The sequence below is a fragment of the Melanerpes formicivorus genome, unplaced genomic scaffold (genome assembly GCF_026170545.1).
Source record: "Melanerpes formicivorus ecotype bairdi unplaced genomic scaffold, bMelFor1.0.p_v2 SCAF_103, whole genome shotgun sequence".
Classification (NCBI taxonomy): domain Eukaryota; kingdom Metazoa; phylum Chordata; class Aves; order Piciformes; family Picidae; genus Melanerpes; species Melanerpes formicivorus.
In genome coordinates, this window is record NW_027142455.1 from 1448771 (window position 1) to 1464789 (window position 16019).

At 60.4% G+C, this 16019-nt stretch overlaps 1 protein-coding gene across 1 annotated transcript in view; it reads left to right on the top strand.

Moving 5' to 3' along the window:
• The window catches only part of LRRC56 (leucine rich repeat containing 56), a 57625-nt gene extending 41887 nt beyond the window's left edge, over nucleotides 1-15738 (top strand). Inside the window, exons 6-9 of the mRNA XM_068166682.1 lie at nucleotides 4249-4345; nucleotides 6326-6523; nucleotides 9696-9861; nucleotides 15614-15738. Of these exons, the coding sequence (XP_068022783.1) occupies nucleotides 4249-4345; nucleotides 6326-6523; nucleotides 9696-9861; nucleotides 15614-15738 (586 nt within the window). The remainder of the gene's footprint in view (nucleotides 1-4248; nucleotides 4346-6325; nucleotides 6524-9695; nucleotides 9862-15613) is intronic.
• Nucleotides 15739-16019: the final 281 nt, after the last annotated feature.

The window sequence follows — 16019 nt, forward strand, 5'->3', positions numbered from 1 at the left end:
CCACTCTCAGTCTCCTCTCTCCCAGCTCAAAGCCATTGTTCCTCAGCCTGGCACTCCCAGCCCTTGTCCAGAGTCCCTCCCCAGCTCTCCTGGAGCCCCTTCAGGCACTGCAAGGCTGTTCTGAGGTCTCCCTGGAGCCTTCTCTTCTCCAGGCTGCACAGCCCCAGCTCTCCCAGCCTGGCCCCACAGGGGAGGTTCTGCAGCCTCTGCTCACCTTGGTGGCCTCCTCTGGAGCCTCTCCAGGTGTTCAGGCAATGTTCAGGCCATGGCACTCTGGGACATGGTTTAATGGCCATGGTGGCCTTGGGTTGCTGCTTGGGCTGGGTGTTCTTGCCTGTCTCTTCCCAACCAAGCAATTCCATGGCTCTCTGATACAAACCTGAGAGGGACTCTGTCCTCCACCTGTGATTAACAGAGAAGGAGACTCTGCACCAAGAGGAGCCTGAAATTTGCCTCAGTGCTTGCCAGGGGTCATGAAAGGAGCCATGGAGTTCCCTCAGGTTGCTCCTGCTGCCTTGTTTGTGGTTGTGGCTGTGCTGGCCCTGGCTGAGGGTCAGTTCTGCTTGGGGAGTTTGTTTTCTTCCCTGTGACAGCCAGGCAGCTTGCAAATCTCATCACAGATTTCCCTGGGTATCAGCTTGGAGGCTTCTGCTCCTTGAGGGAGCCTTGGAACCAGTTAATCAAATAGGCACGATGGAAATAGTCCCTGGAAGAGCTTCTGCAGGCCTGAGGGGGGGGTGAGGGAGCAGAGATCCCTCAGGGCAGGCAGAGCTGGAGGAGCACTGGGAAAGAAATGTGACAAAGCTCCATCATTTTAGGGCCTTCTGGAGCTGTTCCAGGGGAGGCTGGAGAGGGCTCTGGGCAGCCTGCTCCAGGGGAGGATGTCCCTGCTGAGTGCAGAGGGCTTGGGCTGGAGGAGTTCTGCAGCTCCTTTCCAGCCCAACCCCTTCTATGGTTCTGTGGTGACACAGTGGCCACTGGTCCCTGTTGCCCTGGTGGCCAAGGGATGAGGTCAAGTAAGTTGGCAGCAAGGATGTCAGTGCTTAGAAAGCCAGCATGGATTTAGGAGGGGCAGGTCCTGCCTCTCCAACCTGAGCTCCTTCACTGCCCAGGTGACTGCCTGGGGGCTGTGGGGCAGGCTGTGGATGTGGTCTGCCTGGACCTCAGCAAGGCCTTGGACACCATCCCCCACAGCAAACTGCTGGCCAAGCTGTCAGCCCCTGGCTGGGACAGCAGCTCTCTGAGCTGGGTTAGGAACTGGCTGGAGGCTGAGCCCAGAGAGTGGTGGTGAATGGTGCCACAGCCAGCTGGCAGCCAGGCACCAGTGGTGTGCCCCAGGGAGCAGTGCTGGGCCCTGTGCTCTTTAACATCTTCATTGATGATCTGGAGGAGGGCATTGAGTCCATCAGCAGTAAATTTGCAGATGACAGCAAGCTGGGAGCAGATGTTGGTCAGTTAGAGGGCTGAAGGGCTCTGCAGAGGGACCTTGCCAGGCTGGACAGATGGGCAGAGGCCAACAGGATGGCATTCAACAAGTCCAAGTGCCAGGGGCTGCACTTTAGCCACAGCAACCCCAGGCAGAGCTACAGGCTGGGGGCAGAGTGGCTGAGAGCAGCCAGGCAGAGAGGGACCTGGGGGTGCTGGTTGACAGCTGCCTGAACATGAGCCAGCAGTGTGCCCAGGTGGCTAAGAGAGCCAATGGCATCCTGGCCTGCATCAGGAGCAGTGTGGCCAGCAGGAGCAGGGAGGTCATTGTGCCCTGTGCTCAGCACTGCTTAGCCCACACCTTGAGTCCTGTGTCCAGTTCTGGGCTCCTCAGTTTAGGAAGGACATTGAGAGACTTGAAGGTGTCCAGAGAAGGGCAACAAAGCTGGGGAGGGGTCTGGAGCACAGCCCTGTGAGGAGAGGCTGAGGGAGCTGGGGTTGCTTAGCCTGGAGAAGAGGAGGCTCAGGGGAGACCTCATTGCCCTCTACAACTACCTGAGGGGTGGTTGTAGTCAGGTGGGGGTTGGGCTCTTCTCCCAGGCAGCCAGCACCAGAACAAGAGGACACAGTCTCAAGCTGTGCCAGGGGAGGTTTAGGCTGGAGGGGAGGAGAAAGTTCTACACAGAGAGAGAGATTGGCCATGGGAATGTGCTGCCCAGGGAGGTGGTGGAGTCCCCATCCCTGGAGGCGTTCAAGGGGAGATTGGATGTGGCACTTGGTGCCATGGTCTGGTCATGAGGTCTGTGTTGATAGGTTGGACTCGATGATCCTCGAGGTCCTTTCCAACCTAAGTGATACTGTGAGACTGTGAGACTGTGAAATCTCTAAGGGGGGGGTGCCAGGAAGATGAGGCCAGACTCTTCTCTGGGGTGCCCAGAGACAGGACAAGAGGCAATGAGCACAAACTTGGCCACAGGAAGCTCCAGCTCAGCAGGAGAAGGAGCTTCTGTGCTTTGAGGCTGCCCAGAGAGGTTGTGGGGTTTGTGTCTCTGGAGGCTTCTTGTTTCCTGGCTGCATTCCTGGGTGCCCTGCTCTGGCAGGGGGAATGAACTGGATTGAGCTCCAGAGGTCCCCTCTAACCCCTCCCAGTCTGTGCTTCTGTGGTGCTCTGAACTGTGTTGCTCAGGCAAGGAAGGAGCTCCTGTGGCTGTGTGCACAGCTTTGTGTCTGCAGTGCACAGCAAGGTCCTGTGCCACCAGGCAGGACAAGAGCCTGGCTGCACAGACCCCAGTGCAGGAGCTGTGGTTTATCACCTGAGGTTTTCCCCTGTGAGGAGGGGCAGCCTGAGAGAGAAAGAGAAGATGTCCTGGCTCTGTGCTGGCCAGGAGATTCACACTCAGAGAGGAGTTTGGGTGGGAAGGATCATCCAGCTCCAACCCCTGCCAGGGGCAGGGACACCTCCCACCAGCACAGGCTGCTCAAGGCCTCATCCAGCCTGGTCCTGAACACCTCCAGGCAGGAGGCAGCCACAGCCTCCCTGGGCAGCCTGTGCCAGAGCCTCCCCAGCCTCACTCTGCAGAACTTCTTCCTCAGCTCCACTCTAACCCTGCTCTGCCTCAGCTCCAAACCATTCCCCCTTGGCCTGGCTCCAGACCCCCTCAGCAGAAGTCTCTCTGCAGCCTTCCTGCAGGATCCCTTCAGCTCCTGGCAGCAGCTCTGAGGTGCCCCTGGAGCCTTCTCCTCTGCAGGCTGCACAGCCCCAGCTCCCTCAGCCTGTGCTCCCAGCAGAGCTGCTCCAGCCCTGGCAGCATCTTTGTGGCCTCCTCTGGCCTCTCTCCAGCAGCTCTGAGTCCTTCTGCTGCTGGGGACAGCAGAGCTGGAGGCAGGGCTGGAGGTGAGGTCTGAGCAGAGCCCAGGGGCAGAATCCCCTCTGCTGCACTGCTGCCCACCCTGCTCTGGCTGCAGCCCAGCACACAGCTGCCTGAGGGCTGCAGGAGGCACTGCTGGCTCCTGGGGAGCTGCTCAGCACCCAGCACCCCCAAGGCCTTTCCTTCAGGGCTGCTCCTAACCCACTCTGCACCCAGCCTGGATCTGTGCCTGGGGTTGTCCTGACCCAGCTGCAGGACCTTGCCCTGTGGCTTGCTCTCACTCCCTGCTCTTCTGGGTTGGGATCAGGAGGTTTGGGCTCTGATCACTCATTGATACTTCCCCAGGCCTGGGACCATCAGCTGGCAGGGATGGCAGTTTTCTGCTGACTCAAAAGCTGCTCCTGGGCAGGAGTGCTCTGCCCTTCAGCTGCAGGATCAGCAGAAAGGTGACTCCCAAAGAGGAGAGAGGGAGGCAGCTGTGCCAGCAGCTCCAGGATGTCAGTGGGGGTGATGTGTGGCCAGCAGATGAGGGGAGCAGAAGCAATTCCCTGTGAGTTATGACAGACCCAGCAGGAGGCAGCTCTGGAGCTTCTTCATCAGCCTCAGCTGGGGTGGCATTGGCACAGAGGAGCAAAGAGAGCTGGGAGGGAGGGAGGGAAGAAGGGAGGGAGGGAGGGAGAGAGGGAAGAAGGGAGGGAGGGAGGGAGAGGGAAGGAGGGAGGGAGAGAGGGAAGGAGAGAGGGAGAGAGGGAAGGAGAGAGGGAGAGAGGGAAGGAGGGAGGGAGAGAGGGGTACAATATTCTTCTCCATCTCTGCAGGTGGCCATTTTCAAAGCCCTTTGGTGGGAGCAAGGGGAGATTTGGAGAAGGGGCAGTGGCCTGGGCTGTGGGGAAGGGAAGCCTGCCCTGAGCTCCTTCAGCCATTCCAGCAGCTCTTGAACTCTCTCTTTCCTCAGGGACCTGGGCACCACCTTGTCCCACCTCCAGGTCCTGTGGCTGGCTGGCTGTGGGCTCTCAGACTTGGATGGGATCTCTTCCTGCAGCTCTCTGAGAGTAAGTGGAGATGTGCCCTGCCAAGTGGGGAGCCCAAAGCTCTCCTCAGTGTGTGGAATCACAGCACCACTGTGGTTGGAAAAGCCTTTGGAGTTCATTGAGTGCAACCATTCTGTGGTGAGCCCAACCCTGCCAAGGCTGGGGCTGAACCCTCCCTGTGGCTCTGGGCAGCCTGCTCTCGTTGGAGGGGTCTCTGCTTGATGCAGGAGGCTTGGACAAGGGGACCTGAGAGACTCCCTTCCAACCCCAAGCACTCTGTGAATCTGTGAACCCTGGCCCTCAGCACCACAGCTCTGCCTCTTGGTAACACCCCTGGGGATGGGGATCCCACCACCTCCCTGGGCAGCCTGGGCCATGCTTGGAGAAGCCTTTCAGGGAGGAAGTTTCTTCTCATGTCCAACCTAAACCTCCCCTGGGGCAACCTGAGGCCATTGCCTCTCCTCCTGTCACTGCTTACTGGGGAGAAGAGCCCAAGCCCAGCTCACTGCAACCTGCATTCATGGAGCTGGAGAGTGAGGTCTGCCCTCCAGCCTAAGCAAAGAGTTGACCCTCCTGTGTGGAATGGAATGGAATGGAATGGAATGGAATGGAATGGAATGGAATGGAATGGAATGGAATGGAATGGAATGGAATGGAATGGAGTAGAGTAGAGTAGAGTAGAGTAGAGTAGAGTAGAGTAGAATAGAATAGAATAGAGTAGAATAGAATAGAATGGAATAAGCCAGGTTGGAAAAGACCTTTGAGATCCTCCAGTCCAACCTCTCCCCCAGCACCATCTGATCAACTCAACCATGGCACCAAGGGCCTCAGCCAGGCTCTGCCTAAACACCTCCAGGGATGGGGACTCCACCACCTCCCTGGGCAGCACATTCCCATGGCCAATCTCTCTTGCTGGGAAGAACTTTCTCCTCACCTCCAGCCTAAACCTCCCCTGGCACAGCCTGAGACTGTGGCCTCTTGTTCTGGTGCTGGCTGCCTGGGAGAAGAGCCCAACCCCCACCTGGCTCCAACCTCCTTTCAGGGAGTTGGAGAGAGCAAGAAGGTCTCCCCTGAGCCTCCTCTTCTCCAGGCTAAGCAACCCCAGCTCCCTCAGCCTCTCCTCACAGGGCTGTGCTCCAGACCCCTCCCCAGCTTTCTTGCCCTTCTCTGGACACCTTCCAGCAGCTCAACCTCCTTCCTAACCTGAGGAGCCCAGAACTGGACACAGGACTCAAGGTGTGGCCTCAGGAGTGCTGAGCACAGGGCACAATGACCTCCCTGCTCCTGCTGGCCACACTGCTCCTGATGCAGGCCAGGATGCCCTTGGCTCTCTTGGCCCCCTGGGCACACTGCTGGCTCATGTTCAGCCTACCATCAACCAGCACCCCCAGGTCCCTCTCTGCCTGGCTGCTCTCAGCCACTCTGCCCCCAGCCTGTAGCTCTGCCTGGGGTTGCTGTGGCCAATGTGCAGCACCTGGCACTTGGATGTGTTCAGTCTCCTGCCCTTGGCCTCTGCCCATCTGCCCAGCCTGGCCAGGTCCCTCTGCAGAGCTCTGCTACCCTCTAACAGATCAACTCCTGCCCCCAGCTTGGTGTCAGCTGCACATTTCCTGATGGTGTAGCCTTTGTCCTCTCCTCAGCCTCTGTGGATGCCTTGAGCTGCATGCTCACAGGCACTGCAGTGCTGGTTCCTAAGTGAGGTGCAGCATCCAGCTCTGAGCCTGCAGATGCTAAAGCTGCAGAGAGCAATGAGCTCTCCCTCAGCCTCCTCCACACTGAACACCCCCAGCTCCCTCAGCTGCCCCTCCCCAGCCCTGCTCTCCAGACCCTTCCCCAGCTTGGTTGCCACATTTAGCCCTGGTTGGTTGAGGTGGCAATGCCACAGCTGAGGGCTGCTCCCTGCCCTGCTGATCTCTTGCTCTCCCATTCCAGAGCTGCAGGGCTGAGGGCTGCCTGGTGCCAGCCTCTCCTTGCATGTTTGTTCTCTGTGCTTCTCTTGAGGAACTCTATGTAGGCTACAACCACATCTCTGACCTGAGCCAGCTGCCCTGGTTGGATCACCTCGAGGTTTTGGACCTGGAAGGGAACCACATTGAGGACATCAACCAGATGCAGTACCTGGGACTCTGTGGCAAGCTGAGGTGCCTGACAGTGGAGGGCAACCCCATCTGTCTGAGGCCAACTGCAGAAGCTGCAGAGGTGAGGGCTTGGCTTGCACACTTTGGGTTCACTTTTGGCAGTGCTTCTCCACTCCAAGATGGAGATGAGAAAGGTTCCTGCATCCTCCTAGGGAGTTTCATAGTTTCATAGTTTCATTCAGGGTTAGAAGGGACCACAAGGATCATCCAGTTCCAACACCCTGCCATGGGCAGGGACACCCCACACTAGATCAGCCTGGCCACAGCCTCAGCCAGCCTGGCCTTAAACACCTCCAGGGACAGGGCCCCAACCACCTCCCTGCACAACCCAGTCCAGGGCTTCACCACTCTCATGGGGAAGAACTTCCTCCTCCCCTCCAGCCTCAATCTCCCCACCTCCAGCTTCATTCCATTCCCCCTAGTCCTATCACTCCCTCAGATCCTGAGCAGTCCCTCCCCAGCCTTCCTGGAGCCCCCTGCAGATCCTGGAAGGCCACAATGAGGTCACCTGGGAGCCTTCTCTTCTCCAGACTCAACAGCCCCAACTCCTTCAGTCTGTCCTCACAGGAGAGGTGCTCCAGCCCTCTGCTCCTCCTCCTGGCCCTGCTCTGGACACCTTCCAGCCCCTCCAGATCCCTCTTGCCATAGGGGCTCCAGAACTGGAGGCAGTACTGCAGGTGGGGTCTCCCCAGAGCTGAGCAGAGGGGGAGAATCACCTCCCTTGCCCTGCTGGCCACACTTCTCCTGCTGCAGCCCAGGCTCTGCTTGGCTTTCTGGGCTGCAAGTGCACACTGAGAGCTCCTGCTGAGCTTCTCCTCCCCCAGCACCCCCAAGGCTCTCTCCTCAGGGCTGCTTTCCAGCCAGTCCCTGCCCAGCCTGCATTTGTGCCTGGGATTGCCTCCACCCAGCTGCAGGACCCTGCCCTTGGTCTGGTTGAACCTCCTGAGGTTGGCTTGTGCCCACCTCTCCAGCCTGTCCAGGTCCCTCTGGATGGATCCCTTCCCTCCAGCTGTCTGCTGCACCACACAGCTTGGTGTCATCAGCAACCCTGCTGAGGCTGCACTCAGTGCCACTGTCCATGTCACTGACAAAGATGTTGAGTAAGACAGGTCCCAGGACTGATCCCTGAGGGACTCTGCTTGTCCCTGGCCCCAGTGGTGCCATGGGGTGCATCTCCCATCCCTGACCTCACCTGGCCTGGGCCTCTCGTGGCTGTTGTCTCCAGGGGGAGCACAAATCAGTGCAAGGAGTGCTAAGGAAGAGTCAGGATGAGAGAACTGCTGCCCCTCCTGCAGGCAGGCTGTGTGCTGGCTGTAATTGGATTTGCAGATGAGATCATCTTCCCCTCTTATCTACAGCCCCATGAGAGCCCCTGCAGCCTCTGCTGCTCTCCTGTAACGTGATGCTGCTCCCCAGCAGGACCTGGCTGGCAGCTGGCAGCCACCCAGGACCTTCTCAGAGGAGCCTGGTGGTTGATTGACTCAGTTTCTAAATCAGGATCTACTTCTTGCTTAGAGAGAGTCAGTGTCTGCCTCTTGACAGCAACAACCACCACAGCCTTGGGCTGGGGAGGTCCCTCTGCTGCTGCTGCTGCTGCTGCACTGGTGCAGGGAGGGCTGGAGCAGCAGAGAGGCATTGAACTGTTTGGGTAGGAAAAGCCCTCCAGGGTCGTGGAGGCTGCCACAGCAAGTCATAAAATCACAGAATCAGGTTGCCTGGGAGAGACCTTTGAGAGCATCAGATCCAAGCCCTACCCCAGCCCTGCCAGGGCACCACTGACCCAGGGCCCTCAGCACCACACCTCCACAGCTTTGAAACCCCTCCAGGGATGGGGACACCACCACTGCCCTGGGCAGCCTGGGCCAGGCTTTGGAAACCCTCTTGGGGAAGAAATTGTTGCTCATGGCCAAACTAAAGCTCCCCTGGGGCAGCTTGAGGCCATCTGCTCTTGTCCTATTGCATGATCCTTGGGTAAAGAGACCAACCCCACCTGGCTCAAACCTCACTTCAGCTATATCCAGAGGGGCAGCAGGTCTCCCCTCAGCCTCCTTCTCTCCAGATTAATTCCCCTGCCCCAGCAGGGCACCCCCAGCAGTTTGCCCAGCAGCACAGTGCCCAGGGGGGGCTGGAAGGGACCCCTGGAGCTCACCCAGCCCAGCCCCTGCCCCAGCAGGGCACCCCCAGCAACTTGCCCAGCAGCACAGTGCCCAGGGGGGGTTGGAAGCTCTCCACACCAGGAGACTCCACAACCTCTCTGGGCAGCCTGCTCCAGGCCTCCAGCAGCCTCACCCCAAACAACTTTCTCCTCCTGCTCAGCTCCAACCTCCTGGCTGCCACTCTGTGCCCCTTGCTGTCCCTTGTGCTGTCCCTGGGCACCACTCAGCAGAGCCTGGCCCCAGCCTCTTGCCCCCCACAGCTCCTTTAGCTCTTGCTGAGCATTGCTCAGCTGCCCTCTGGGGCTGCTCTGCTGCAGGCTCTCAGCCCCAGGGCTCTCAGCCTTTGCTGCTCCCAGAGCTGCTCCAGGCCCCTCAGCAGCTCTGCAGCCTCCCCTGGACTCTCTCCAGCAGTTCTCTGTCCCTCTGGGACTAGGGAGCCCAGACCTGGAACCTAGGGCAGAGCAGAGCAGAGCTGCAGGAGAACCTCCCTTGCCCTGCTGGCCACACTCTTCCTCCTGCACCCCAGGCCCCCCTTGGCCTTCCTGCCCCCCAGAGCACACTGCTGGCTCCTGGGGAGCTGTTGTCCCCCAGCACTCCCAGCTCCTGCTCCTCAGAGCTGCTCCCCAGCAGGTTCCCCTCCCCTGTGCTGCTGCAGGAGGCTGTTCCTGCCCAGAAGCAGGACCCCACACTGCCCTTGGTGAACCTCAGGAGGTTCCTCTCCCCCAGCTCTCAGCCTGCCCAGCTCTGGCTGGATGGCAGCACAGCCTGGGGGCTGTCAGGACCCCACACTGCCCTTGTTGAACTGCCTGAGGTTCCCCCTGCCCAGCTCTCAGCCTGTCCAGGTCCCCCTGGATGGCAGCCCAGCCTGAGGGGTGCCAGCCCCTGCTGCCAGTGAGTGGAGGTGAGTCAGGAGGAAGCCCAGAGGAATGAACCTGCTGGGTGGATTCCTTCCTGCTGGGGGAGGTGTCCAGGTTTGCCTTCTAGAAGGTGTTCCAAGGTGCCTGGCAGTCGTGCAGCCTGCACCCTGCCCTGCTGCTGGAGAGCCACAGCTGCTCCTCCTCCTGTCCATCCCTGCAGGAGCCAGGTTATAACTACAGAGCTGCCATCAGGAAGCTGATTCCCCACTTGGAGTACTTGGATGCAGCACCAGCAGGCCAGACTGAGGGCCTCCCTCCCAAGCCCCCTCCTGAAGAGTGGCTTCTCAGCAAGGAAGGAGGTTCAGCTGGGGACTCTTCATGGTCAGGTAGGTCAGGGCTCATTTCTCAGCTTCTGAGGTGTGGAAGGTGAAGAGCAGCTTCAGTCCTTCAAAGCAGCTTCAGTCCCTCAAAGCCAGCAGTGAAGGGAGGAGGAGCCCTGTGGGCAGGCATTGGCTGCCCAGGGTGGAGTCAGCATCCCTGGGTTTGGGCTCCTCACTCCCAGAAGGACCTTGAGGGCTGGAGCAGGGCCAGAGAAGCTGGGGAAGGGTCTGGAGAGCAGGGCTGGGGAGGAGCAGCTGAGGGAGCTGGGGGTGTTCAGCCTGGAGCAGAGGAGGCTGAGGGAGACCTCATTGCTCTCTGCAGCTCCCTGAGAGGAGGCTGCAGGGAGCTGGGGGCTGGGCTCTGCTCCCCAGTCTCAGGGGATGGAAGGAGAGGAACTGGCCTGGAATTGTGCCAGGGGAGGCTTGGGTTGGAGAGGAGGGAAAATGTCTTTGGTGTCAGAGTGGTCAGGGCCTGGCAGAGGCTGCCCAGGGAGGTGGTGGAGTCCCCATGGCTGGAGGGGTTCCTGTGGCCATGGCTCCTGGGGCCAGGGCTTGGTGCCCATGGTGGGGCTGGGCTGGTGTTGGACTGCTCTGCTTCTCTGCTTCTCTGATCCTGGGGTTCTGGCCTTCAGCACATTGCCTGGCTGAAGGGAAGCTGTCCTGGGCACTGAGCTCAGAAACCCAGAGCCAACTGCTAGAGCATGAGGCAAATCCAGCAGGAGTCCATCCTTGGTATCATCCTGCATCCCCAGGGAGTCACTGGGGCTGGAGAAGGCCTCGAAGATCATCAGCTCCAACCACTGACCTGAAGCACCACATCTGCAGCTTCTTGAACTTCTGCAGGGATGGGGTCCACCACCTCCCTGGGCAGCCTCTGCCAGGCCCTGACCACTCTGACACCAAAGACATTTTGCCTCCTCTCCAACCCAAGCCTCCCCTGGCACAATTCCAGGCCAGTTCCTCTCCTTCTATCCCCTGGGACTGGGGAGCAGAGCCCAACCCCCAGCTCCCTGCAGCCTCCTCTCAGGGAGCTGCAGAGAGCAATGAGGTCTCCCTCAGCCTCCTCTGCTCCAGGCTGAACCCCCCCAGCTCCCTCAGCTGCTCCTCACAGCCCCTGCCCTGCAGAGGAGCACAGCTTGGCTCTGAAGGTTCCAGCAGCAGCTCTTCACAGCCCTTTCCATGGCAGCAGTGGGGCCTGGGGGGCAGGGATGCAGCAGGATTTCCTCCTCCAGCTTTGCAGCAGGCAAAGCCATTTGCTCAGCACTCCTCAGGGGCAGAGGTTGCCTGGGCTCACTCTGCTCCACCTGCTCAGCCTCTCTGCTGAAGTCCATCCCATTCTTCAGCAGAGAGCAAGAGGGTTGAAGCCAAACCTGCTGTGCCCTTGCCTGTAGGCTTGGGGGCAGCTCAGATGTCCATGCTGCTCCCTGCCCTCTGCCAGCTCTCCTTCAAGAGCCCTCTCTCAGAGCTCCTCTGGCCTCTCTTCAGACCTCAGCCCTCATGGATGCTGCTCTGGGGCTCAGAGGATGAGGTGACAGAGCCAGTGGGGCAGGAGCACAGGAGTGGGAACTCCTCTTGTTTCCTGCTGCTTAGGATGCTGAGGATGAGCTCATGCAGAGAATGCAATCACAGAGTGCCAGGGAATTGTTTGGGCTGGAAAGGAGGAGACTCCACAACCCCTCTGGGCAGCCTGTTGCAGGGCTCCAGCCCCTTCACACCCAAGGAGCTTCTCCTCATCCACACAGGACAGCTCCAGGGGCCTGCTGCAGCACCAGGAAGGCCTGCGCCAAGGCTTGGCTCATTGCAGCAGGACAGGGGTTGCCAGCAGACCCAGAGAGGAGATTCTGCCACTTTGCTCTGCTCTGAGACCTCACCTGGAGTACTGCATCCAGGTCTGGAGCCCTCAGCACAGGAAGGACCTGGACCTGATGGAGAGGCTCCAGAGGAGGCCAGGGGCAAGGGGCACAAAGTGGCAGCCAGGAGGTTGGAGCTGAGCAGGAGGAGAAAGTTGTTTGGTGTGAGGCTGCTGGAGGCCTGGAGCAGGCTGCCCAGAGAGGTTGTGGAGTCTCCTGGGGTGCAGAGCTTCCAACCCCCCTGGGTGCATTCCTGTGCAGAGTGCCCTGGGTGATGCTGCTCTGGCAGGGGGCTTGGACCTGGTGATCCCTTGAGCTTGTGCTGTGCTACTGTGACCTCAGCACAGCTCCATGGAGATGCTGCCCTCAGCCAGCTCAGGCACAGCAGCTCCCTGGGCCACAGTGTGACACTGCCTGGTCAGCAGCAGGGATGAGGCAGAAAGGGCCTGGAGGCAGCAGAATCTGCAGAGCTGCTGGCTTTGGGCTTTGTGCTGCAAGCCAGAAGCCTTCCAGCTGCTGTTGGAAGCAGAGGGCAGAGGCATCCTGGGCTGTGTTGAGCAGAGTGTGGCCAGCAGGGCAAGGGAGGTTCTCCTGCCCTTCCACTCTGCCTTGGTGAGGCCACAGCTGGAGCCCTGTGCCCAGTGCTGGGCTCCCCAGTTGCAGAGGGACAGAGAACTGCTGGGGAGAGTCCAGGGGAGGCTGCAGAGCTGCTGAGGGCCTGGAGCAGCTCTGGGAGCAGCAAAGGCTGAGAGCCCTGGGGCTGCCCCCTGGGCATTGTGCTCCTGGGCAAGCTGCTGTGGGTGCCCTGCTGGGGCAGGGGGCTGGACTGGGTGACCCCCAGAGGTGCCCTCCCCTGCTGGGGTTCTGGGGTGCTATGGTCTGCACAGCTTGCCACTGTGTTCTGCTCCTGACCTAGAAGGGTTACTTAGGGTCTGGCTCTGCAGTGATGCTTCCAAGTGGCTGCTGAAGAGCACAGAGGCAGAGCTCCCAGCCCAGCCCAGGAGCAGCAGCTGTCCCCAGGCCATGCTAACCCAGGATGGAGGGGGAGAAGCTGGCCAGGAGCAGGCAGTGAGAGACTGCAGCACAGGAGGCCAAGAGCAGCCTGGGCTGCAGCCAAAGCAGTGTGGCCAGAGCTGGAGAGAGGATCCTGCCCCTCTGCTCTGCTCTGGGGAGACCTCACCTGCAGGGCTGGGGCCAGGCCTGGAGCCCTCAGCACAGGAAGGACCTGGAGCTGATGGAGAGGCTCCAGAGGAGGCCATGAGAATGCTCAGGGGGTTGGAGCAGCTCTGCTCTGGGGCCAGGCTGAGGGAGCTGGGGCTGTGCAGCCTGGAGAGGAGAAGGCTGCAGGCAGACCTCAGAGCAGCCTGCCAGGACCTGAAGGGGCTACAAGAAGGCTGCAGAGAGACTGTGCCCAAAGGCCTGCAGGGACAGGCCCAGGGGCAATGGCTTCAGAGCAGAGCAGAGCAGATGGAGATTGGATGTGAGGAACAAGTTGTGCCCCAGGAGGCTGCTGGAACACTGCAGCAGGCTGCCCAGGGAGGTGGCTGAGGCTCCATCCCTGGAGCTGTTCCAGGGGAGGCTGCAGAGGGCTCTGGGCAGCCTGCTCCAGGGGAGGATGTCCCTGCTGGGTGCAGGGCTTGGGCTGGCTGAGCTCTGGAGCTCCCTCCCAGCCCAGCCCAGGCTGTGATCCTGTGGCTCTGTACCTGAGGCTGTTCTGGAGAGCCAGGAGTGAGCAGCAGAGCTCAGTGCAATCCTTGCAGTCACTTCCTCATCACTGCTCTTCCTCAGCTCACCTTCACAGCTGTCAGGCAGGTTGCAGTCTCCACTCCTCTGCTCATCACTAGGAGCTCCCTGGGTGCCTTTTGTGTGCTGAGCTCTTTGCAGGCACCTGCACAACAAACCCCACACCTTCAGCCAGCCTCTGAGCTGGCAATAGGCCTCCAGCCAAGGGCAGCCTGGCCTGGCCACAGGGGCAAGCACCCAGGCCAGGGACTCTGTCACCCATGGGCATCTCCTGCTCCCCTGGGCATATGGCAAAGGATTCCAAGGATCTAAGCTGCCTGTGTTTGGCCATCTGAAGCTCTCCTGCAGTTGGATGACCCCAAGCTGGGGGCAGGAGTTGATCTGCTGGAGGGCAGAGAGGCTCTGCAGAGGGACCTTGCCAGGCTGGGCAGATGGGCAGAGGCCAAGGGCAGGAGATTGAACACATCCAAGTGCCAGGTGCTGCACATTGGCCACAACAACCCCAGGCAGTGCTACAGGCTGGGGGCAGAGTGGCTGAGAGCAGCCAGGCAGAGAGGGACCTGGGGGTGCTGGGTGACAGCAGCTGAGCTCTGGAGCTCCCTTCCAGCCCAGAGCATTCTGGTTTGTAACCTGGCTCTGTTCCCTGCCCTGGCTCACTGGGTGGCCACACAAATACCTGCACCAGCTCCATGCTGGGGGCAGCAGGAGAGAGATTCAGGCCATGCCAGCTGCCACCATGCCCCATGGCATGGGCACCAGGCTGGCTGTGGGGAAGGAGCTGGGGGTGGTTTGGAAGCCAGCACTGCAGTGAAATGTTTTCCTTCTGCCTTTCTTCTCTGGACTCAGCCAAGGCATCTCTGAGCCCCCCAGCAAGGCCCCTGCTGCAGGGAGGCAAGAGCTGGGTGTGTGTTCTTCTGGGTGCTTCATCTGCCTGCCTGCTGCCCCCAGACCTCCTGGGACACACAGCTCCCACTGTGCTTCTGGGGGCTCACAGCTCTCCCATGGCCCAAAGGCCCCACACAGCCTGTTGGCCTTGAGGAGAATGGAGAGGCAGGGAATCAAAACCCACAGCAGGGCTGGGCTGGAAGGGAGCTCAAAGCTCAGCCAGCTCCAGCCCCTGCCATGGGGCAGGGACACCTCCCACCAGGCCAGGCTGCTCAAGGCCTCATCCAGCCTGGTCCTGAACCCCTCCAGGCAGGAGGCAGCCACAGCCTCCCTGGGCAGCCTGTGCCAGAGTCTCCCCAGCCTCACTGCCAACAATTTCTACTCTTAACCCTCTCCTCCTCAAGCTTCAGTCCATTGCCCCTTTTGCTGTGACAGCTACACAGCCACCTGTGTGCCCTACCCTGTGTGCCCTGCTCTGTGTGCTCTGCTCTGTGTGCCCTGCCCTGGGTGCCCTGCTCTGGCAGGGGCTTGGGCTGGATGATCTCTGGAGGTCACTTCCATCCCCTCCCATTCTGTGCTTCCATTCTTCTCTGTGTATCACCCCAGAACCCCTGCAGGGTGGAGGCTGGAAGGGACCCCAGGAGCTCACCCAGCCCAGCCCCTGCCCCAGCAGGGCACCCCCAGCAGCTTGCCCAGCAGCACAATGCCCAGGGGGGGTTGGAAGCTCTCCACACCAGGAGACTCCACAGCCTCTCTGGGCAGCCTGCTCCAGGCCTCCAGCAGCCTCACAGCAGCTTCTCCTGCTGCTCAGATGGATGCAGCAGATGTCTGGAGGTCCTTCACACCAAGCCTGTGCTTATTGCTAGAGCAAGAGAGAAATCACAGCCTTGGCCACTGCCAAGGAGGAGTGAAGGGTGAAGGATGAGGGGTGAAGGATGAGGGGTGAAGGATGAAGGGTGAAGGATGAAGGGTGAAGGATGAGGGGTGATGAGGGGTGAAGGATGAAGAGTGAAGGGTGAAGGATGAAGGGTGAAGGATGAGGGGTGAAGGATGAGGGATGATGAGGGGTGAAGGATGAGGAGTGAAGGGTGAAGGAAGAAGGGTGAAGGATGAGGGGTGAAGGATGAGGGGTGAAGGATGAAGGATGAGGGCTGAGGGCTGAGGGCTGATCTGAAAGCTCAGGAGGAGCCTTTGAGGCCTTCCAAAGTGCCCCAGATGCAGAGGGCTGGGGACTGCTCCCCGAGTTGCCTAACTGCTGCCATTTTTGCAGCCCTCCGCAGCGGGAGCTCTGGCCGTGGGAGGTGTGAGGACAGCAAACCCTCCTGGCTCGGGCTCCGGAGGAGGTCAGCAGCAGGAGGATGGAGCCCCCGGGCCGGGAGCAGAGGCAGAGCAGCCGCAGGGGTGAGGAGCTGGCCCCGCAGGGGTGAGGAGCTGGTCCCGCAGGGGTGAGGAGCTGGCCCCGCAGGGGTGAGGAGCTGGTCCCTCAGGGGTGAGGAGCTGGCCCCGCAGCGGTGAGGAGCTGGCCCCGCAGCGGTGAGGAGCTGGTCCCTCAGGGGTGAGGAGCTGGCCCCGCAGCGGTGAGGAGCTGGTCCCTCAGGGGTGAGGAGCTGGCCCCGCAGGGGTGAGGAGCTGGTCCCTCAGGGGTGAGGAGCTGGTCCCGCAGCGGTGAGGAGCTGGTCCCGCAGC